A 23,415-nucleotide genomic window follows, 5' to 3' on the forward strand; every position below is an offset into this window, starting at 1 on the left:
GAGTATAGATAGAAGACAATGAATTTGTTAATAATTGGTTTTCTCTTCCTGAAATTGATGACAAAGTGTAGGTGGAAATTAAGGATAAGTGAATCACGACGTATAGCCAGATCTTTTGCTCTGTTAATGACGTCTATTCAGAAGAAAAGGTAAAATTAAGAGATGAAAAATACGAGTAAGAAGAGAAATGTGAGCTGATATTCAAAGGAGCCCACTGAAGAAACATATTCCAGGGAAAGTATCTTGAAGGAACAGAGCAAAAAGCCAAAAAGATAGTTCAAGAGAGCCTTGTTATTAAAGAAGACCAGTATCTAGCAAGGAATAGATTCAAAAGAAGGATGATATCTAGCTCAGGAATTAACTCAAAATTCATTTCATCAAAAGGTTTTTTTAAAACATGAGGATTAATAAACCAAAGAGTTTATAACATTCCATTAAATACAACTTGCGTTTTCTTTTTCTGAATTGTTTTTCTTTTGAGAATAGCTATTCCAGAATTTCAAGGTAGAAGTTACACTGCTGCTTTTAGAATGTCTATCTTTCAAGTTCTCCTAATAAGTTTTCCTTGATCTTTCTTATTTCCTTCACTCTATTCCACATTTTTGAATCCCTACTTTATTCAAGCCCAATCCACTCACCCCCACCCCTTAAAAAGATATCTTCATGTGACTATAGATTTGATTTTTACACTTGAAATACAATTTATCACAGAGAAGTTAGTGAAAGGTGAAATACCTGCTTTACAAAGAAACTCTGAGACCCCCGATTTACATCGTTTGCCTAAAATTAACTGGCAGATCAGGTAATGAATAGCTGTTGTCCTGTAACGTATCTGCTCATCTATTTCCTATTGGGTGTGTGTGCTAAGTCCCTTCAGTTGTGTCTGACTTTTTGCAACCCTATGTAGGCACTGTAGCACATGAGGGTTCTCTGTCCATGGGATTTTCCAGGCAAGAATACTGGAGTGGGTTGCCATGCTCTCCTCCAGGGGATCTTCCCAACCCAGGGATCAAACCTGTCTGTTATGTCTCCTGCATTGGCAGGCAGATTCTTTACCACTAGCACCACCTGGGAAGCCCGATTAATCTATTCCATGGGGTTTGATTTTATTCTCTCACAGGCAATGGAAAATTCAGTTATTTGTATTTTGGATAGATCCGAGGGTAGCTGGATAGCTGGGGACTTGGAAATGCCCAATGCTGAAATCAAGGAGATCAATGACTATTGAAACAGTCCAGATGAAACTAAAGCAGTAGAGTGAAAATATGAAGGAACTGATAAAACAAGTTGCTAAGATGGAATGATTAGGCCCACTAATGGCAGCATATTGGAGGAAGGCAGAAGGAGGAATCTGAAATTGATTTTTTCTATTTAAAATTTTTGTTGAAATATAGTTAATTTACAATGCTGTGTTTCAGATGTACAGCAAAGTGATTCAGCTATATATATATATATATATATGCTGTGCTGTGCTTAGTCTCTCAATCATGTCCAACTCTTTGCAACCCCATAGACTGTAGCCCACTAGGCTCCCATGTACATGAGGATTCTCCAGGAAAGAATACTGGAGAGGGTTGCCATGCCCTTCTCCAGGGGATCTTCCCAATCCAGGGATCAAACTCAGGTCTCCTGCATTGCAGGCTGATTCTTTACCGTCTGAGCCACCAGGGAAGCCCATATATATAAATATACAGACAACACATATGTATGTTTTATGTATATATTCTTTTTTTACATTCCCCTCCATTATAGGTTATTACAAGATATTTAGTGTGGTTCCCTGTTGGTCCTTGTTGGTTACCTATTATATATACAGTGCTGCTGCTGCTGCTGCTGCTAAGTCGCTTCAGTAGTGTCCAACTCTGTGCAACCCCATAGACGGCAGCCCACCAGGCTCCCCCGTCCCTGGGATTCTCCGGGCAAGAACACTGGAATGGGTTGCCATTTCCTTCTCCAATGCATGAAAGTGAAAAGTGAAAGTGAAGTCATTCAGTCATGCCCGACTCTCAGCGACCCCATGGACTGCAGCCTACCAGGCTCCTCCATCCATGGGATTTTCCAGGCAAGAGTACTGGAGTGGTGTGCCATTGCCTTCTCCATATATACAGTAGTGTGTATATTTTAATCCCAAATTTCTTAAGATTGATTTTTACATTAAGCCATTGGATAGACAGTGAAGCTGTTCACAAGGTGAGGAATTACGGAGACAAAGCAATTTTCTGGGGGGAAAAAATGCACATTTGTTGTTGTTTTTTAAACCAAACTAGCATATCTTGAATATCATTCAGATAAGATTAAAAAACTGAGTTCCAAGTAAAATGTAGTCACTAGATTTTACTACAGATTTGTGAGTCAACACACTGTACAAGTGTTCAAGCCACAAAATGCAATTATATCCCTAAGGAGTTATGTATGGAATGATGGGAAACAAGAGGCTGAAGAATAACATATTGAACTCTTCAAGGCCAGGGATCATTTCTGTATTCATATGTGTATATCTACAGTGTAGAATAATGTACTAATTATTCAGAATTGGCTTGTGGAAGGAAGTACATGACTTCCTTTTCAGGGATCAGATCACAGAAAGAAAATAATATAGACTCCTCTTTGTCTCCTACAAGTCTGTCAGACTCTGCAACCTGGAGTTATTATTTTTTTATCTTCTCTTGACCCCTGTTGGTTCACTAGAATTATCTGCCTGGACCCTGATCTTGCTTTTATGACTGTAATACTAAACCTTTCTGAAAGGGGGCAACGTTCTGTGATTTCCAGATTGAACCTGTTTTTCTTTTCTCCCACAGGACGGAAACCAGAAAGGAATATATGGATGGGTTTGGGGTGGGAAGTGTCAGCCACTTTGCCTGGTGAACTATATCACAGTTCACAGTGAGCCCTTGTGGGACTCAGGGTAGTGAAGATGCATTACTGAGCAGTTAGCAGATACAGGTCACTGAGCTGAGTATTAAGGATTCATGATCAGTAGGAGTGAGCAAGTATCTATGGTAAGCGAGTTTGGTATGTTCTCAAAGTCAGTGGGGAAGGTGGAGTAAAAAAAGTCTCAGGATTGGTAATTCTTTTTCTAAGTCCTCATATTTTATTACTGAAAACTTGGTTATTGGGCTGTAGGAATTACAGTCTGAGCCGTTAAATTCTGCCTGTTGATTTCATTGTTGGGGTGCTTTGACTCACATGCCATTCAAATTCTGAACCAGTCTGTGGTGGTGGTTTAGTATCTAAGTCATGTCAGACTCCTGTGATCCCATGGCCTGTAGCCTGCTAGGCTCCTCTGTCCATGTGATTCTCCAGGCAAGAATACTGAAACGAGTTGCCATTTCCTTCTCCAGGGGATCTTCACGACCCAGGAATCAAACCCAGGTGTCCTGTATTGCAGGCAGATTCTTTACTAACTGAGCTATGAGGGAAGCCCTATTCTGAGGGAACCATTGTGGGAGTTGTAGTATTATGAGCCAAGCTTTCCATCACTGTTGAAAGAACTCAAGTCTTGCCCTCAGGCCGTATAAGATCCATACCCTAGATCATGGAATTTCTAGAGTTTTTCCATACTTAGTCACTCACTATAAAAGCCTCTCCTGTGGAGTTATTGTCAGGCTAGTGAGATTGTCCTTCTCTGACTTCTTTTAACTCTTCCTCTACTCACTTCCTCTACTCAGAATGGCAGGGTGATTTGTCCTTTATGAAGCTTTGGGTTTAGCTGAGGAGGCAAAGACTCTATGTTCCTTTGAACTATAAGAAAGACTTGAGACAAATTGAACTCTATAATACTGAGAATTGTACTGCTGTTCAACAAGATGTTCTGCACTTATTATATCCAGAGACTTCAAGAAGTAAAACCAGGACAGATTGATATCTGAGACAATGGTGTGCTAGTGTGGTATATCAGTTATCTCCTGAGTCAGACCTAGGAGACAGTAGGAAAAAAGGTATCTCTTTTTAGGTAGTATATGGTATATAAATTATATTTCAATAAAGTGCTAATTTAAATTAAAGAAAAGAAACTGGACTCCTGCAGCAGAAAGAGAAAGAAATGTGAGCTGCGGGCCTCTCAGTCTCCTCTTACCTCATGACTAAATTCCTTTATTCAAGGAATTAATGCCTTAATCCAAGAAGCTGCCTCTCCTATCCCATTTAGCTTCCTGGGCCAGGGTCTGGTGGACAATGAATGGCCTTTATTTACACAACCACTTCATGGCCAGAGATCAGCTTTTCTATGCTTTCTCCGCAAACTTGGGTTACATTTTAAACCTGCAAAATTCTCTACACATCTTTATCCAACATCAGCCAACTACTGAAGTCTGGTGGAGGAGGTAAAACCCTTTGAAGGGAGGATGAAGGCCTCCTGGCTTCACTCGCCTATACCTGCATGTGCAGAAGAAAACAGAAAATAAGAAAAGCTTCTGGGGCTGGGGAAGTGGCAGGAGGAGCCAGAAAAACCTCCTATAACGTGAATTCAAATACGTTCAGTCATTCCAAGTCTAGAATGCTGCACCATGAATCAGAAAGTGGGAAGAGGAACAAATGTGTGTTCTAAGCAAGAAACAACTGTATCAGGATTTTAAAGAACAGTGCATGCGTGCATGCTAAGTTGCTTCAGTCGTGTCTGACTCTTTGCCATCCTGTGGACTGTAGCCTGCCAGGCTCCTCTGTCCATGGGATTCTCTAGGAAAGAACACTGGAGTGGGTTGCCATGCTGTCCTCTGGGGATCCTCCCCACCCAGGGATCAAACCCACATTTCTTATGTCTCCTGTATTGACAGGCAAGTTCTTTACCACTAGCACTACCTGGTAAGCCCCATTAAGCTATACACTCATCATTTATTATTTGTATGATATTGATCATGTTATTTAACTTTTTAAGTTGAGATTCACAAAACATAAGATTCACCACTTTACAGTGGGCAATTCAGTCGTTTTTAGTGTACGTGGGAAGCCCTTAAAGAGTAGTAGGCTTCAGTAATTCAACAGGCTAATAGATAGTGATACTGAGGGCTCAGCCTCAGTGATCTTTACTTTTCCATCACAATTTAAAGCAAAAACATGCTTACCAATTAAAAATAATTAGAAGAATTGAACTGAAGCATAATTGAGATGTATTTAATAATAAGTTAAGCTTCCCTGGTGGTTCAGTGGTAAAGAATCCACCTGCCAATGCAGGAGCCACAGAAGACATGGGTTCAGTCCCTGGAAGGGAAATATCCCCTGGAGCAGGAAACGGCAACCCACTTCAGTATTCTTGCTGTGATAATCCCATGGACAGAGGAGCCTGACAGGCTATAGTTCATGGAGTCACAAAGAGTCAGACACAACTGAACACACATACTTTTACTGTGGAGCATGGGTTCTAGAGCAGGTGGGCTTCAGCAGTTGTGGCACATGGGCTTAGATGCCTATAGCATGTCCGGTTCTTCCGGGACCAGGGATTGAACCAGAGCCTGCAGCATTGCAAAGCAGATTGTTAACCACTGAAGCACCAGGGAAGCTCTCAGAGATTTTTTAATGTACTTAATTTTGATATTTCAAAATTATATTTGTTTGTAATCCATTATTGTAAACATTAGGTTAAAACATTAAACTAAAATTTTTTGATTGTTTTTTTTTCTCATTAGAAAAATGAAATTGGAGCTTATTGCATGAAATATATAAAATATATATATATAATCAGTTCAGTTCAGTTCAGTCAGTCAGTCATGTCTGACTCTTTGCTACCCCATGGACTGCAGCACCCCAGGCTTTCTTGTCCATCAACCAGTTCCTGGAGCTTACTCAAACTCGTGTCCATCATGTCGGTGATGACATCCAACCATCTCATCCTCTGTCCTCCCCTTCTCCTCCTGCCTTCAATCCTTCCCAGCATCAGGGTCTTTTCAAATGAGTCAGTTATTTGCGTCAGGTGGCCAAAGTATTAGAGTTTCAGCTTCCACATCAGTCTTTCCAGTCAGGACTGATTTCCTTTAGGATGGACTGGTTGGATCTCCTTGCAGTCCAAGGGACTCTCAAGAGTCTGCTCCAAAACTACAGTTCAAAAGCATCAATTCTAATCAAGACAACCTTATATTAATTATGAGGTGATGAGCTATTGAGTTGGATGAGCTATTAATTAAAGCAACAATACAAATAAAGCTATTTTGTAAAGCATTTATTATATCCCAAGTACTATTAAATGATATATATGTGAATATATACTATAAAATATATATTTTTCATCAAATCATTAGGAGAAAAGTACTATTAGTATTTTCTTTTAAATATGAGAAAGTTGAGATATAGAGAAGTGAAGTAACTTGCCCAAAGTCAAAAAAATAATGTACAGAAGATTCAGAATTCTAACGAAGATCCAGAACCCAAAACTTCTGTTTTCTCCTCTACGTGATAAATGCTAATAATTTCTTTCTATAACTCTCATTATATTGTCTTCAGGATGCAGAAAGCATTGTGGAAAGAAAAATGAACTGAACATTTATTGAATGCTTACTATAATAAATATATTTTCTAATAGTCATGTATGGATGTGAGAGTCGGACCATAAAGAAAGCTGAGTGCAAAGAATTGATGCTTTTGGACTGTGGTGCTGGAGAAGACTCTTGAGAGTCCCTTGGACTGCAAAGTGATCCAACCAGTCAATCCTAAAGGAAATCAGTCCTGGGTGTTCCTTGGAAGGACTGATGCTGAAGCTGAAACTTCAATACTTTGGCCACCTGATGTGAAGAACTCACCCCTTGGAAAAGACCCTGATGCTAGGAAAGATTGAAGGAAGGAGGAGAAGGGGATGATAGAGGATGAAATGGTTCGATAGCATCACCAGCTCGATGGACGTGAGTTTGAGCAAGCTCTGGGATTTGGTGATGGACAGGAAAGCCTGGCATGCTGCAGTCCATGGGGTTGCAAAGAGTCAGACATGACTGAACAATTGAACTGAACTGTTTATGTCATCTTCATCTTCTTTGCAGATGAATAGAAAGTGAAGTTCACAGGGACTATGCAACATCTAGAATTCATTGAATAAGCAGTAGATCCTGGCTTTAACTCACTATCCTGGCACCTAGCACAGTTCTTTCTTCTACTTGACACTGAATCCCAGGGCTGAGAGGAGCTCACTCAAAGAAGAATAAATGTTGAGCATAAATGTGGTATTAAAAAATCTTTAAAATACAAATGTTATGCACATACACACATAATACATAATTGCTATGTATAGGTGCTTATGTTTGAAGCAATAGTGATAGAACCTTTCAAAATAACCTCTTTCCTCAAGGAATGCATTCTAGACAGGGTACAAAGTCACCAACATTAAAAAGGAAAACTCTAATAAACACGAAGGCATATTCTCAGGACCCAACAAAATGGATGAAAAGAGTAAAAAATCTGCCTGCCAAAGCAAGAGACGCAAAAGATGCAAGTTTGATGCTTGGGTCAGGAAGATCCCCTGGAGGAGGAATGGTAACCCACTCCAGTGTTCTGGCCAGGAAAATCCCATGGACAGAGGAGCCTGTTGAGCTACAGTACATGGGGTTGCAAAGAGTAGGACATCACTGAGAACAAGAAAAATAATGAGTTATTAAAGAATATGTAAGTCTCTGTCTATTATATAAGAGTATGTATTTGACTTATTTTAATTGTGAGTATAATTTTCAAATACAAAACATATTCGGATGGAAAAGACTACTCTGTTCCTATACAATTATCTACATTTTGAGGAAAGCTTTGTCTGGAACAGGTAAAAGTGGCCCAGGCTTATTTGATAAAAGTTTTTGAAATGGTATTTTCGTATTTGAAGTGAAGTGAAAGTCGCTCAGTCATGTTCAACTCTATGAGTCTTTTCCAGTGAGTCAATCTTCACATGAGGTGGCCAAAGTATTGGAGTTTCAGCTTCAGCATCAGTCCTTCCAAGGAACACCCAGGACTGATCTCCTTTATGATGGACTGGTTGGATCCCCTTGCAGTCCAAGGGACTCTTAAGAGTCTTCTCCAACACCACAGTTCAAAAGCATCAATTCTTTGGCACTCAGCTTTCTTCACAGTTCAACTCTCACATCCATACATGATCATTGGAAAAACCATAGCTGTGACTAGATGGAACTTTGTTGGCAAAGTAATGTCTCTGGTTTTGAATATGCTATCTAGGTTGGTCATAACTTTCCTTCCAAGGAGTAAGTGTCTTTTAATTTCATGGCTGAAATCACCATCTGCAGTGATTTTGGAGCCCCAGAAAATAAAGTCTGACACTGTTTCCACTGTTTCCCCATCTATTTCCCATGAAGTGATGGGACCAGATGCCATGATCTTCGTTTTCTGAACATTGAGTTTTAAGCCAACTTTTTCACTCTCCTGTTTCACTTTCATCAAGAGGCTCTTTAGCTCTTTTTCACTTTCTGCCATAAGGGTGATGTCATCTGCATATATGAGGTTATTGATATTTCTCCCAGCAATCTTGATTCCAGCTTGTGCTTCTTCCAGCCCAGCGTTTCTCATGATGTACTCTGCATAGAAGTTAAATAAGCAGGGTGACAATATACAGCCTTGATGTACTCCTTTTCGTATTTGGAACCAGTGTGTTGTTCCATATCCAGTTCTAACTGTTGCTTCCTGACCTGTCTACAGGTTTCTCAAGAGGCAGGTCAGGTGGTCTGGTATTCCCATCTCTTTCAGAATTTTCCACAGTTTATTGTGATCCACAGTCAAAGGCTTTGGCATAGTCAATAAAGCAAAAATAGATGTTTTTCTGGAACTCTCTTCCTTTTTCCATGATCCAGCAGAGCCACATTTAGTTGGTGATAAATGGATGTGTTTATTTCACCTACTATGATGCTGTGTTAGCATCTCTGAACTTGGATATTTAAACGTGTAATTATGGACATGTACAGCTGATAATAAAAAGAAATATCCGAAGGGACTGTGAATTTATAAGCATGACAGTTTTCAGGGGTTCCCATTGTGAGAAAGATGTTGAACTGGAAAATCTAAATGAAAAAATTATATGTGTGATTAATTACCACATCAAGGAGAAAATGAAAATAGATAGAGAAAAGTCCTATTTATATGGTAGATTTCAGGTAAGTTAGATCATTTCTCCTAATTAGATTTTCCTTGAATTAGAGGGGAATCAGGAGCTATTTGAATAATAGATGGAAGAAAGGGGGTTGGGTATTACTATAGATTTCCAAGTCAAATGTGGATTTGAGTAGAACATATATTTACATTATTGGAATATGGATGATAATAACACAGGGATAAATGGAAGATGTAGAGATGAGGAGACATATAGAAAGGAATTAAGTTGAAGTCAAGTCGGGAGCATTTATTTAGATTCTTTGATAAGATATGAAAACAGCTGTTTAGCCCCTTCCAATATCTGCTTGGTCCTCACTCCATAAATAATGGGATTGAGCATAGGTGGGATGACCACATAGAGATTAGCCAGGAGGATATGAACATAGCGTGGGATGTGTCTCCCCCAAAACCTATAGGCAAAGACAGAAAAGAGTGCAGGGATGTAGAAGAGTAAGATGACGCAGATGTGGGAGCCACAAGTGCTCAGGGCTTTGGACCGGGCATCTTGAGAGGAGAGGTGGAAGACAGCTCGGAGGATGTGAATGTAGGAAACAGCAATAAGGATGATGTCCAGGCCAGTGGAGAGCAGAGCAGCTGCCAAGCCATACCAGACGTTGATGGAGATATCAGAACAGGACAGACGGGCAATGCCCATGTGCTCACAAAATGTGTGCGCAATGATATTGACCCGGCAGTAGTGCAGGCGCTTGAGGAGAAAGATAGATGGAAACATGATGATGAAGCTGCGGGCCAGTGTGGCAGCCACGATCTTCCCAATGGTTGTGCTGGTGAGGATTGTGGCATATCTCAAAGGGGAGCAGATGGCCACATAGCGGTCAAAGGCCATGGCCAGGAGGACTGCAGACTCAGCCACAAAAAGGAAGTGGATGAAGAACATCTGGGTTAGGCAGCCATCAAAGGAAATGTGGGTAGAACTTAGCCAGAAGTTGGCCAGGGCTTTGGGCATGGTGGATGTGGAGAGTAAGACATCAGTACTGGCCAACATGGACAGGAATATGTACATGGGCTCATGCAGGCTTGGCTGGGAGAGGATGACACAAATTAAAATGCTGTTGCCTGCCAGGGCAGCTACATACATGGTGCAGAAGGGGATTGAGAGCCAGATGTGTAGGTCCTCCAGCCCAGGGATGCCAAGAAGGAAGCAGCCCGCCAGGCGAGTATCAGAGTTGTTCACAGCAGCTGTGTTGTTAGCAGACAAAAAGGCCATAATTTTCTGCAGAGATCTCACCTGTGCCATAGGGGAAAAATAGCATCAGACTTTGTATTTATTAGCAGAGTGCACATAAAGGTTTGCAATCAGCCACCAGGTCTGCACACACTCACAGATCCTACAACCATGATGGGTTCTGCACACATGCATATTCTCTATAGGAAATCACACCCAATGTCTGTGCAAAGTACACAGTTCTAGATCCTGTCCACAGACAGTCTCAGTGTCGTCATTCAGACCCTCTACCCCATTTGGCTATAAGACTTTCAGGCATCTTCTGAGTTTGAAAACACTGTGGCTCTGAAGTGTGGTGCTATCACCTAGAATATGAAGGAAGGTGTGGAGCTGTGGAGCAATGCTTCTTAAAGTGCCATCCCCAGGCTAGCATCGTCAGCATCACCAGGGAACTTGTAGGTTCTTGGACCCTGCCACACACCTAATGAATCAGAAACTGGAGCAGCAGTCTCTATTTTAGCAAGATCACAAGGTGATTCTGATTACAGCTAACGTTTATGAACCAATGTTGTAAGAATGTCTTTACTTTCTTCCCTTTCTAGTCTAGATGTCTGTCTCACAGGACTGATAACTTCTCCATCCCAATTAGTTTCTGCTGCATTCTCTGGGAAAATACTTAAACTTCATATAAATCTAACTGGTGCTTCCCTCAACTCACATAGTCAGTTCAGTCACTCAGTCGTGTTTGACTCTTTGCGACCCCATAGACTGCACTACGCCAGGCCTCCCTGTCCAACATCAGCTCCCAGAGCTTACTCAAACTCCTGTCCATTGAGTCGGTGATGCCATCCAACCATCTCATCCTCTGTCATCCCCTTCTCCTCCCACCTTCAATCCTTCCCAGCATCAGAGTCTTTTCAAATGAGTCAGTTCTTCGTATCAGGTAGCCAAAGTATTGGAGTTTCAGCTTCAGCATCAGTCCTTCCAATGAACACTCAGGACTGATTTTCTTTAGGATGGACTGTTTGGATCTCCTTGCTGTCCAAGGGTCTCTCAAGAGTCTTCTCCAGCAACACAGTTCAAGAGCATCAATTCTTCAGCACTCAGCTTTCTTTATAGTCTAAATATCACATCCATACATGACTACTGGGAAAACCAAAGCTTTAACTAGTCAGGATGTGAAGAAAATGACACAGTCGTATCAGTGGTCTTTAACATGTTAGACCACTTGCCCCCTCAGTCCTATTAAATTATTCTCACGACTATAAAGCTTTTAACTGCTGCCCAAATTCCTTCTTCTCAGCTGAATGTCCCTCCTACCTAACTGAAACTTAAAGACTGTCAGGAGCCAACTCCTCATCTTATTATTCCACTCCTGTAAATTTGTCTTATCTCTGTAAGTGTCCGTGTCTCCTTTCCTCCACTGTCAGAGGAAGCAGTGATGATGTCTTTTTTGCATTTCAATATCTCCTCTCTTAGAACTATATTTTACTTTACCTAGGCATGAGAAAGCTCCCTTATCTATGTATTTATTTAGAGAGTACAAAGACAATATAAATCAATTATATTTTTATACTAGCAGCAAACAACTATAAGACTAAATTGAAAATTTTCTTTTTATATTTAACTCAAATTTTCAAAGCCTCTGCACTAAGAATTGCAAAATATTGCTAGAAGAATTTTTTTTTAATGAAAATAAATGGAGAAGTATAGGGTTTCCCTGGTAGCTCAGCTGGTAAAGAATCTACCTGTAATGCAGGAGACCCTGGTTTGATTCCTGGGTCAGGAAGATCCCCTGGCAAAGGGATAGGCTATCCATTCCAATATTCTTGGGCTTTCCTGGTGGCTCAGACAGTAAAGAACCTGCCTGCAATGTGGGAGACCTGCGGTCAGTCCCTGGATTGGGAAGATCCCCTGCAGGAGGGCATGGCAACCCACTCCAGTATTCTTGCCTGGAGAATCCCCGTGGACAGAAAAGCCTGGCAGACTGCAGCCCATGGGGTCACAAAGAGATGGACATGACTGAGAAGTGTACCATGTACACAGAATGGAAAACCCAATTGATTGTTAAAACATCAATTTTCTCAAAATAAATATATAGCTTTAAAATTTAATTTTCCAGCTTTATTGAGATATAATCAACAAATAAAAATGGTGTATATTTAAGGTATACAGCATGATAACATATGTATACAATATGAAATGATTGCTACAACCAAGTTAGTTAACATACCCATTACCTCACACAGTTGCCATTTTAATTTTGTGCCTTATCTCAAGTAATTTTTGAAACAAGCTGGATACACATATACACACACCAAAAAACCCACAAAACCCCCATAAATATATGCATATGTGTGGCTTCCCTGGTGGCTCAGATGGTAAAGAATCTGCCTTCAAGGCAAGAGACCCAGGTTTGATTCCTGGGTAGGGAAAATCCCCTGGAGGAGGAAATGGCTGCCCAGTCCAGCATTCTTGCTTGGAGAATTCGATGGGCAGAGGAACCTGGCAGACTATAGTCCATGCGGTCACAAGGAGTCAGACATGACTGAAGTGGCAGTGCGTGCATAGGCATATGCTCACTTGCATGCATGCTAAGTCACTTCAGTCATGGCAGACTATAGTCCACGCGGTCACAAGGAGTCAGACATGACTGAAGTGGCAGTGCGTGCATATGCATATGCTCACTTGCATGCATGCTAAGTCACTTCAGTCATGTCTGACTTTTTGTGACTGCATGGACTGTAGCCTACCAGGCTCCTCCATCCATGGGACTTTCCAGGCAAGAGTACTGGAGTGGGTTGCCATTTCCTTCTACAGGAGATCTTCCCAACCCAGGGATTGAACCTGGGTCTCCTGAATTGCAGGCAGATGCTTTACTGTCTGAGCCACCAGAGAAGCTATAAATATATGTAAAGTATGTATGTGTATTTTCAAGAATAATTTCCCCACCTAATCTCTGAATCAACCTTCTTTCCTACCTTCTCAGGGACTTTGTTCCATCAGTTATCCCTTCTCTTATTTATCAGTAGTTACTCCTAATTTCCTGAATCAGGATTATTTATGAACATTCATATATTTTTAGTCTTAAAAGCAAACAAGAACTTTAGCAGCTACAGTAAAATTTCTTATTCACCTAGTCTGTCTCACTACTTTCTGTTCTGTCTCTCTCCTTTTCTTCAAAGTCACGCTTTTTGGTAGATGCTTCTTTTGGCTTTGATGTCTTTACCCTCCACTGGTTCTTCTCTTGCCCCTGACCTTTCTTTCTATCCTCATGAAGGGCTCCTCTGTCCCTGAAGGAGGGTTTGGTGTTAGTACTTTCTATGGTTGTCTCTGTGCTTCCCTTACTTTTCAATCTACCTGGCCAATTTTGTCACCTGCCTTAGGTTCATTTACTCTGCTTGTAATAAGACATCCCAAATCTATAACTGCCATTTATATTGCTTTCCAGGCTCCAGATCTAATTATTTGAAGACCTCCCAACTGGTATCCTAGCCTTTAGTCCTTCTAGTCTCTAAACCAGTCTCCATAAATAAATTATATTTCCTAAAGATAATTTTGAGTACTCTGCTTACTTGATCACTGATACTAATTTCCCATTGCCTAACAGAATCATGGTCTATGCTTTCTCCACTGATACTGGTCAAGATCCATGTCTCTGAAGTGTCTCTTCTTTCTTGGTGGTCTTTTATACATTCCACTCCCTCTATCTCCATCCTCTCCTTTAATCTAGCCAATTTAAATATCTCATTCAAGAAGACTTTTCTCATTTCCTAAGACTGTGTTATGTACTTCCTCTGTACTCCTATATTCCCCTGTAGTTATGTATTTCTCTCTCTAGGATTTATCACACTGAAACATTTTTAGCCTCAATATATTATCAGCTTCCTAAGGGTCAGGGCTGTATCTTATTCACTGATGTCTGGGACAGAGTTGACATGTAGCAAATGTTAAAGGAAAACAAGAGAATATGTAAGTTTCCACCCACTCAACCATGGAAGTTCACACGGTGAAGGACACAAGCAAATATTGTAAAAATCACGGATTTATAATCATAGATCTTCTGTGCTCACATTCTTTCCTTGTGTGTGCATTGTGCTCGTTCTTTCTACAGCATCATTCCACATGCTCATCCTCTACTACATGCACCCACCTTTGTCAGTCACATCAGCGCCTGCACAAAATTTTCTTCTGTCATTTCAGTTCCCCTTCTAATAGGCAGACTCTGTTCACATTATCTCTCTATCACTCATTTATGTGATTTCTGCTTCCTTCCAATTCAGGTACCTATTGCTGTTGCCACATCCCCAAACCAAGCAACCAAACAAACCAGAGCAACTCCAACCACTCTGCTTAAAGTTTCTCTCTAGCAACCTCTGTTTTCAGAACTTTCACTTTTAAAATAGCTGATTTCCATTTCCTTGCCCACTGATTCCTGCTTCTGTCATCTTTGGCAAAATTGCAAGAAAAAGTATCCCTTATATATCAATGAATTTTCCCCACCTGTTTTTGAATCCTTTATCTGACTGCTCTGTCCAGGAAATTTGTCCTTTTTAAGTGATCCCCCAAATGCAGCAAAATAAATTTTTGTTTTTCCTTAATGTCTGAGGATAGAACCTCTATATCATTTATGATTCTTGCATCATCCTCAGGAATCAAAGATCACTTAGTCATCTACCTCTCTATCCTTACCTAGAGAGTGATCTTCCAAACTGCCCTTCTCTCTTCTGACTTCCCAGGAAAACACAATTCACTCCAGCTACTCTAGACTTTTTTTTCCATCAGCCCTCTACTCCTCCTTGAACACTGACACAAAACTTTCCACTTACCTGGTTCCTATTCTGCATCCATTCCTTCATAGTAATAGCCTTCTCTCCATCCTGAAATATCTAATCCAAACTTACCTTCCCAAGGCAACCTTCTCAGACTCACAGTTGCTTCAGTATTTCATGTACAACTTAGGCTTCTTTAATATATAGAATTGAAGCTCACACTTTGCCTCATATGGTGTTTATTCCCTCGTCTCCTTTGGGAGCACAGATTCTCCACCCTCTCTGTCATTCCTTTCCTCAGCTCCAACTTATCCTGTATACCATTTGGACCAATATGCCTCTGTTCAACATGATCTAAGGCACATAGGAATATGGTATAGAGCTAGATGGAAGAGAGCCATTGACAGATAATCTGGGCATCTAAGAGGAGGTGGTCAGCACCAGCTCTGAGGCTCTTAGCCTGAATGTTTCATTGAACTTGTTTTTGTATTACCCATTCCAATACTAGAACTCTTTCACACTTTTAATCCTACCCCTTCTCTCTCTCTCTTTCCATTGTCCTTCCTAAAGCATTTCCTCTTAGGCTTCTTTTATTCATCACCTTTTTTTTTTTTTTTCAAATCCATGTTTGTACTTCACCTTCGTGCTTTCTCATCACTCCTCCACTGTCTCTAAAAGTCTAGTATATTCATATGTCATCCTAAAAGAAAGAGTATGTAGTGATTGCTCGTTCAAAAATCTGACAAAGGGGAATTTACCTGGCAATCCAGTGGTTGAGATGCTGTGGTTCCCCTTCAGGGGATCAAGTGTGTTTGATCCCTGGTCAGGGAATTAGAATGTGGCCAAACTTAAAAAAATTTTTAAATGAATATTGTGTGATTTTTTAAAAATCTGACAAGGCTTGACCCTTTCTTTGAGTTAGCATTTTAAGTCAAGAGAGGAAGGAATTGTGCCCTCTTACCATGAGAAGCTATCAGTAATTATAATAAAACAGTGGGTATACCATGCTGTGGGAGTCAGAGGCTAAAAGAATAATTCTGCCTGGTGTTTCTAAGAGAGGCTTCACAGAGTGTCAAATTGCAGTTCAAGCTGTAAAGGATGAGTGTGTGTGTACACTTGTGTGTGTGGGAGGGCATGTGTATGAGTTTATTGTGGGTGCTGCTTGAGACAATGAAGGTGAAAAGACTTTCCAAATGAAATAGTACTTTGGTGAATTTGGACAGAACGATAAGAGTGGAATTAGAATACTAGAAATAAAACAGAGATAGCAGAGACTAGAATTCAGGAGATAGGAAATAGTATTAATCTGTCTTAGGATCTTCCACACTTAGAATGACTCCTCTTTTGGAGCCAAGATTTACTTAATTTTATTTGTCAATTGAGATAAAATTCACCTTTTTAAAATATACAATTCAGTGGCTTTTAGTATATTCACAGGTTTGTTGAATCATGGCCCCTATTCCCAGAACATTTACTATACCCTGCAAATAATTGACATGCCTGAGAGTAGTCACAGCTCAGACCTTATTCCTGTCAGTTCCTGGAAATGCTAATTTGTTTTTGATAGGTTTACCCATTCCAGACATTTTATAGAATACAGAGTCCTGTAATTTATGATAAAGATATTATTAACATCTTACATTAGTATGACACATTTGTTATAATCAATGAGCCAATATTGATGCATTAGTATTAATTAAGGTAAATATATGGCAAGAGTGAAAGTTGCTCAGCCGTGTCCAACTCTTTGCGGCCCCATGGACTATACAGTCCATGGAATTCTCCAGACCAGAATACTGGAGTCGGTGGCCTTTCCCTTCTCCAGGGGATCTTCTCAACTAAGGGATCGAACCCAGGTCTTCTGCATTACAGACGGATTCTTTACCAGTTAGGCCACCAGAGAAGCCCTTAAAAATATGTTAACCGAAGTCAATTTCTGATATAATTTGTATCAGAAGTATATATTCTGTTTATAGTGTATTTGCAGTAGAATATTGGTATGTAATTCTTTAAGATTATTTATATAGATACATTTATAGAATATCAATAATAGACTATAGAATTTATGCATTCATATATATCTTTTTTTATATACAACAGCTAACAGTAATTAATATCTTTTGAACATTTAGTATATGTTTTGTAAGTTCAGGAAATAACTCATGTTTTTTCAGAAGAGCTGCATCTTAATATTACTTATTTTGGTATAGCATTCTAGAATGGCATATATCTGCTGCATTTACAACAATCACTTTATAATTAAGAATATGTGTTCCAAAGAATTATAATCTTCTTGGTTTAATAGAGAGGACAGTCAATAGTAAAGATAGTTTCTATTTCTGTGACTCACTGTTTCTTAGGGACATCTTATCAAATAGTCTGTGTCAAGAACTGTAAGTGTCTGAAATTGTACTCTACTTGCAAGACAGCAAGTTAGTCTGTTACAGTTTCATGAGGCTGGTAAAAAACACAAAACTTCTGGGTCAGAGACAGTACATTTTAGCCCATACAGAAATGACAGATTTCTTTAGTTTTTACTTAATGTTCTTTTTTTGTTGTTGTTCCAGAATTTCACCCAGGAAACCTCATTACATTTAATTTCATGTCTCCTCAGACTCTTTTGGATGCAACAGTTTAGTTCATAAATGTTTTCAGTCTTTTAATATTTTAATTTTATTTTAAAAAATAGCTCTTTTGTATATATGTTATATGCTTTTATTTTAAAATGTTATATTTTTTACATTGTTAAAATGGATGAATTTGTTGTTACTGTGAGCTCAGTTTGATTTTTTTGCCATGAAATATCAACTGTGACATATTGAAATGAGAGAAAGACAGTTTCATGTAAGGAACTGAGAGATCTTCATGAACTCACTCACATGGCCAGAGTCAAAAGAATAGGTAATTTTTAGGGAAGCAGAATTTTATTTTATCCTTTTTAAAAAATCTATCTTAATTGATACACCAAGCCAACAAGCATATAGCCACTCTGTTCTGTTTCTCCTTATAATATTCTGGACTTGATATACCTTTGCATTTATAGTAAAATGCAAAGAATAGTTAGCAATACAAAACTACAATGTATTTCAGCCCTTTCTGCAATATGTAAAGTGTGGTCTGCATTATATATCCATTACACTGTTATAAAATACAATTCAAGTATGAAAGGTCTCTGTATGACACTGGGATCTATGATAGTTTTTTTTTTTTTTTTGCAAAACATTAACATAATCAATAAAATGAAAGTATGGTAAGTGAGAAAAAAGGATGTCAAGAGTGTTTAGGTTTCTACCATAAGTAGCTGGATGTTAATAATTCATCTCCAGCCATGTGGTAGGCGTATACTAAACAGACAATGACCTAAGGGAGTGGTTTGTGTAATAAAAGTTTACCTCATCTTGCTCAGAAGTCACTGAGTTTTTTCAGTCCAAAAAATATCTCATTACAGTAACACGTAGAGACCAGAAAGTCTCATTCAGTGAAATAGAAGATGATGCAATGATCCAGAAAGACCCTCACTTATGGAGTAGTTGGGGCCGAGAAACCAAATGAATCAGAATTTGGAGGACTTTGAAAGACTGATAGTCACGTCTGTCCTGCAACCATATCTTCTGGAACTAACTAGCATCCCTAACCAATCAACTGTCTTTTCTCCAACAGTTCCTAAAAGCATCTTCTGGGACCTAGAATTTGCAATGTCATCATCATACTGTTCTTCTGATTCAGATCCAGGTGCCTATCTACTTTAATTCATTATTCTTTCAAAAAGTGTTTTTTGATTGTCTATAAATGGCTAGTCTACACAAGCCATACTCTGAAGAATCCTAGCACATTTTGGTTTCTCGCCTCTGTCTAAAACTCAGAGGGGGGACAAATTGAGAGGTAGTACTGAAACATATGCATTACTATATGTAGTACAGACAGCTAGTGGGAAGTTGCTGTATAACATAGGGAGCTCAACGCAGTGCTCTGTGACAACCTATGGGGTAGCATGAGGGGTAGGTGGGAGAGGGATTCAAGACGGAGGGGATATATGTATACTTATGGCTGATTTGGCTTCCCTCATAGCTCAGTCGGTAAAGAATCTGCCTGCAGTGGAGGAGACTTGGGTTCGATCTCTGGGTTGGGAAGATTCCCTGGAGAAGGAAATGGCAACCCAGTCCAGTATCCTTGCCTGAAAAATCTCATGGACACAGGAGCCTGGTGGGCTGCAGTTCATGGGGTCACAAAGAGTCAGGCACGACTGAGCAACTAACACTTCACACTTATGGCTGATTCACATTGTTGTACGGCAGAAACCAACATAACATTGTAAAGCAAATATCTTCCAACTAAAAATAAACTGAAAAGAAAACCTAGAATCGTATCCTATGAGTGAATGCTATCATTTATAGACTACGAAAATGATAGACAATTAGATACTAATAGTACTGACTTGGAACTGAAGTCCCGGGAATCCCCCTACTTTTAGAGCACTCATTTTTCAGAGTCCCTGCTATCCATCCCCTGAGCAAACCACCATGAGGTAAAAGTCATGCCAACCATATGTGTTTGTCTTTCCTGGCTGGAATTAAATTTGTTTCTCCCCAAGCTTCATCTTCTGACCTGGGTACCCTTCTTTTTCTTTTTATACATCTTCCTCAATTGATCTTTCCTGCATCTTGCTGTTATTACCCTTGGAGTTCTCCGTGACAACCTCTCTCCTGACTTTCTAACTCAGCACTAACCTCAAAATCAGAGGCCTGTGAATGTTACCTGAGTGTGGGAATGGTGCTACAAGTCTTGGGGTGGTAGACTGGGAGAGATCCAGATCGTATAAAAGGTCCTGTGGTAGACAGAGTAGTGGCTGGCCGCTCAAAGATATGCACATTCTAACTCTTGGAAACTGTGCATATATTATTTACAAGTTAAAGAAGATTTATGCTTGATAATCAGCTGACTTAAAAATGGAGGGATTATACTGGATTATCTAATGCAATGCAATTGCAATGATTTTTATAAATGGAGAGGGAGATTGAAAAGATTATAATCAGAGAGAAATATGTGACTACAAAGGTCAGAAGTCAGAATAGTGACTTCTGTGTAAAAGACTAAATCCTCTCTGTGTGTATACACACACACCTCTTTTGGTCTAAGGGAAAGGTTTCTTGTAAAAAAATCAGAAAAAAAATAAGTAAACAATGGCAGACTTAAAATATCAATTTTACTACTGAGACTGTATGAATGGTTATTCTATGTGAAACCTTACCTCCTCCCAGTCTGAATAGACACATTCAGACAGAAAATGTGTCCTTAAGAAGAGTTTTCAATCATTAATGAAGGATGGCTACATATCTAGGAAAGATGATCTAGGAAAATAAATAAGAAAATAATGCATAGATTTAACTACCTGATTGTTTGGTAAAATGATTAATAACTGTGATTATATAAGCAGGGAAGTAGACTGTATGGTTCAGCTATACTAGAGAAGGTTTCTTAGAATCATTGGCACTTGTAAGGATCAGGAGCAATAAGTAGACAAGATTGCATTTCTGGAAAGCATAGAAATATATGTGATTAAATGTAGGGATGATGGAAAATTATGGAGGGGCCTATATGAATACCTTTTAAGGAGTAGTGTCTTAAAAATTTCATATTTTCAAAAGAGAAATCTGACAGCATAAGGTGATGAAGGGACTTGCAAGACATTGGAAGAATTATTCTATGTTTCTAATTAGTGATGAAGATGACTTGAGAGGGAGGAAAAGAAATGGAATAGTCAGACCAAACAGGAATTTCAAAAAAGGATCATATGAGCCAGCAAATGAGATATAGAGACTGAAGGAGAATGGAGAGTCAGCAGAGCCAGTCCTCAGATGACTGTGTTCCAGCAGCTGGGGAATGATATGATTTTAAAGTGCAGTAGCTGGTCAGGAATTGGCAGAAAACAATGAGTCTTAGAGAACTGAAGAGTTGACAGGATATTTAGATGAATATTTTCTTCTAGCTATTGAAGTGGTTGGAGTAACTAGAAAGTAAAAGATTGGTTCGTCAAAAACCTAATGATACATTGGCACTACAAATGTAGATTTGCTATTTCACATGTAGTTCCTGTTACTTCTTTGGATTCAAACTTCAGAGAAGATATTACTTAGACTCATGGAGGTAAGACATTTGATATTTACATTCTTGAGATATCTCAGACTGGTTTACTTTGTGAGAGCAAGCTAATCTTGAAATTTTAGTTAACATCCAAGGGCCAATATGCTCCTATGTCATAGGTCTGTCGGGGCTTTGTTCCACTGCAGCAACAATGCAATTGTGGCAATGTCCATAGATGGGGGATCATTGGTTTAATTGGGATCTCATGGCATTTTGGTAAATGCTGTAGTGGTTGTGACAATAAGTAGGTTACATTTTCCCTAGTGCTTATTAGTAAGTAAAGTAAATAGTAAAAAGTCACTCAGTCGTGTCCGACTCTTTGCGACCCCATGGACTATAGCCTATCAGGCTCCTCCGTCCATGGGATTCTCCAGGTAAGGATACTGGAGTGGGTTGTCATTTCCTTCTCTGGGAGGGAAGTTACTGCTGCTGCTAAGTCACTTCAATCGTGTCCGACTCTGTGAGACCCCATAGACAGCAGCCCACCAGGCTCCCTCGTCCCTGGGATTCTCCAGGCAAGAACACTGGAGTGGGTTGCCATTTCCTTCTCCAATGCATGAAAGTGAAAAGTGCTTGTTAGATGATAGGAAAGGAGGGATCCTGGTTGTAGAAAAGACTTGAAAGGAATTAATTTCATTGACAGTTGGTCCTAGGAATCAAATGTGATATTTTGTTCTCAGGGAATGACAACCCACATGATGGCCACTTTGAATTTGATCAGTTTTAATCCAGACTCCTTCATTTTGATGGGGATCCCAGAACTGGAGCAGTTCCACATCTTGTTTGGGATTCCTTTCTTCTCCGTCTACCTTGTGGCCCTTGTAGGCAATGGCATTCTTTTCTACCTCATCACTATGGACCATAGTCTCCGTGACCCCATGTTCTTCTTCTTCTTCTTAATGCTGGCCTCTGGAGACCTCATATTATTTACTGTAAGTGTCCCCAAAACACTTGGCATATTCTGGTTAAAAGCTCAGGAAATCACATTTTCTGGCTTCCTCACTCAGTTGTCCTTTCTTCACCTTAGCTTTTTTCTGAACTCAGCCATCTTGTTGGGCATGGCTTTTGATTGTTACATGGCCATTTGATACCCTTTGAGATACGCTAGTGTCTTGATACCCAAGACGATTGTTAAGATCATGGTGGGGACTGTGAGTTGAAGCTTTACTGTTATTTTGCCTGTTGTTTTTCTGGTGATGCGTTTGCCATTCAGCAGGACCCGTATCAACCTTCACATATATTGTAAGCATATAGGGGTGGCCCGACTTGCCTATGCTGACATCTCCATCAGTATCTGGTATGGCTTCGCTGTGCCTATAATGACTATTATCTCAGAAATGATCCTCACTGGCATCTCCTACACTCTCATTCTTCGTGCTGCTTTCTACCTTCCATCCAGAGATGCCCTCCAGAAAGCCCTCTGCACTTGTGGTTCTCATGTCAGCGCCATCCTCATGTTCTACACACCAGCCATGTTCTCTGGCCTCACTCATCGCTTCAGCCACAGCATCTCTCACACATTTCACATCGCATTTGCCAGTCTCTATGTAGCAATTCCACATGCACTCAAACCCATATTCAAAACAAAGCAGATCAGGGACAAGGTCATCCTTCTATTCTAACCTAAAGGGATGCAGTGACCTGGGGATAAGAACACAGAGAGAAAAATTGTGAGAAATCAAATAATCATATTGATTTAAGAGAACTTTCTTTTGTAAATAAATAACTGGAAGCCTTCAATCAATAATGGATCCAATTCCTATGAATTTCAGGGCCTCAATTCTACTGGAAAAAAATTATTGGTAGAATTAGAGGGGGAGAGGGGATTTTTAAAATCCCAAGAAAATGAGAGGCATCAGATGAAACTATTCTAATTTTTTACAATGAAAAACATCAAAACACAAAATCTTGCTCTTGCTCAGGTCCTTTGATCCTGTTTCAATTTGTCTTTATAAAATAACAGAAAAATAGTACTTTACTTGTAGGCTTTTTGTAAGGTTAAATTTGTTTAGCATGAAATAAGCTTATGAATTCAATAACCACCTATATGTTGATAATTCTCAAGTTCAAAGCTTTACTTCAAATTCTTTCTGTCCCATGTAGCCAACTCTCTATCTGATAACTCCTCTTGGCTATTCCACTGAACGTTCAAAATCAAAATGAACCAGAATAATTTCATCTTCTCTTCCTTTCCTCTTATGATCAACATAATCTCCTGAATTTTCTGTCTTATTAAGTGGTATAGAATTC

General features: G+C 39.6%; 1 protein-coding gene, 1 long non-coding RNA gene and 1 pseudogene across 2 annotated transcripts in view; 2 read left to right on the top strand and 1 right to left on the bottom strand.

Annotated features, from left to right (window-relative positions):
* Positions 1-19,489, top strand: part of LOC133226743 (uncharacterized) — a 21,315-nt gene extending 1,826 nt beyond the window's left edge. Inside the window, exons 2-3 of the long non-coding RNA XR_009729620.1 lie at positions 18,685-18,756; positions 19,093-19,489. This is a non-coding gene — a long non-coding RNA (uncharacterized LOC133226743). The remainder of the gene's footprint in view (positions 1-18,684; positions 18,757-19,092) is intronic.
* LOC133261267 (olfactory receptor 52B6) lies at positions 9,314-10,324 on the bottom strand. The gene has a single exon (XM_061439772.1). It carries the CDS (start codon positions 10,322-10,324, stop codon positions 9,314-9,316), a length of 1,011 nt encoding a protein of 336 aa, XP_061295756.1.
* A 2,124-nt stretch (positions 19,490-21,613) lies between the features above and the next one.
* Positions 21,614-23,137, top strand: LOC133261268 (olfactory receptor 52H1-like; annotated as a pseudogene).
* The last annotated feature ends 278 nt before the right edge of the window (positions 23,138-23,415 follow it).

The sequence above is a fragment of the Bos javanicus genome, chromosome 15 (genome assembly GCF_032452875.1).
Source record: "Bos javanicus breed banteng chromosome 15, ARS-OSU_banteng_1.0, whole genome shotgun sequence".
In the NCBI taxonomy this organism is placed as follows: Eukaryota; Metazoa; Chordata; class Mammalia; order Artiodactyla; family Bovidae; genus Bos; species Bos javanicus.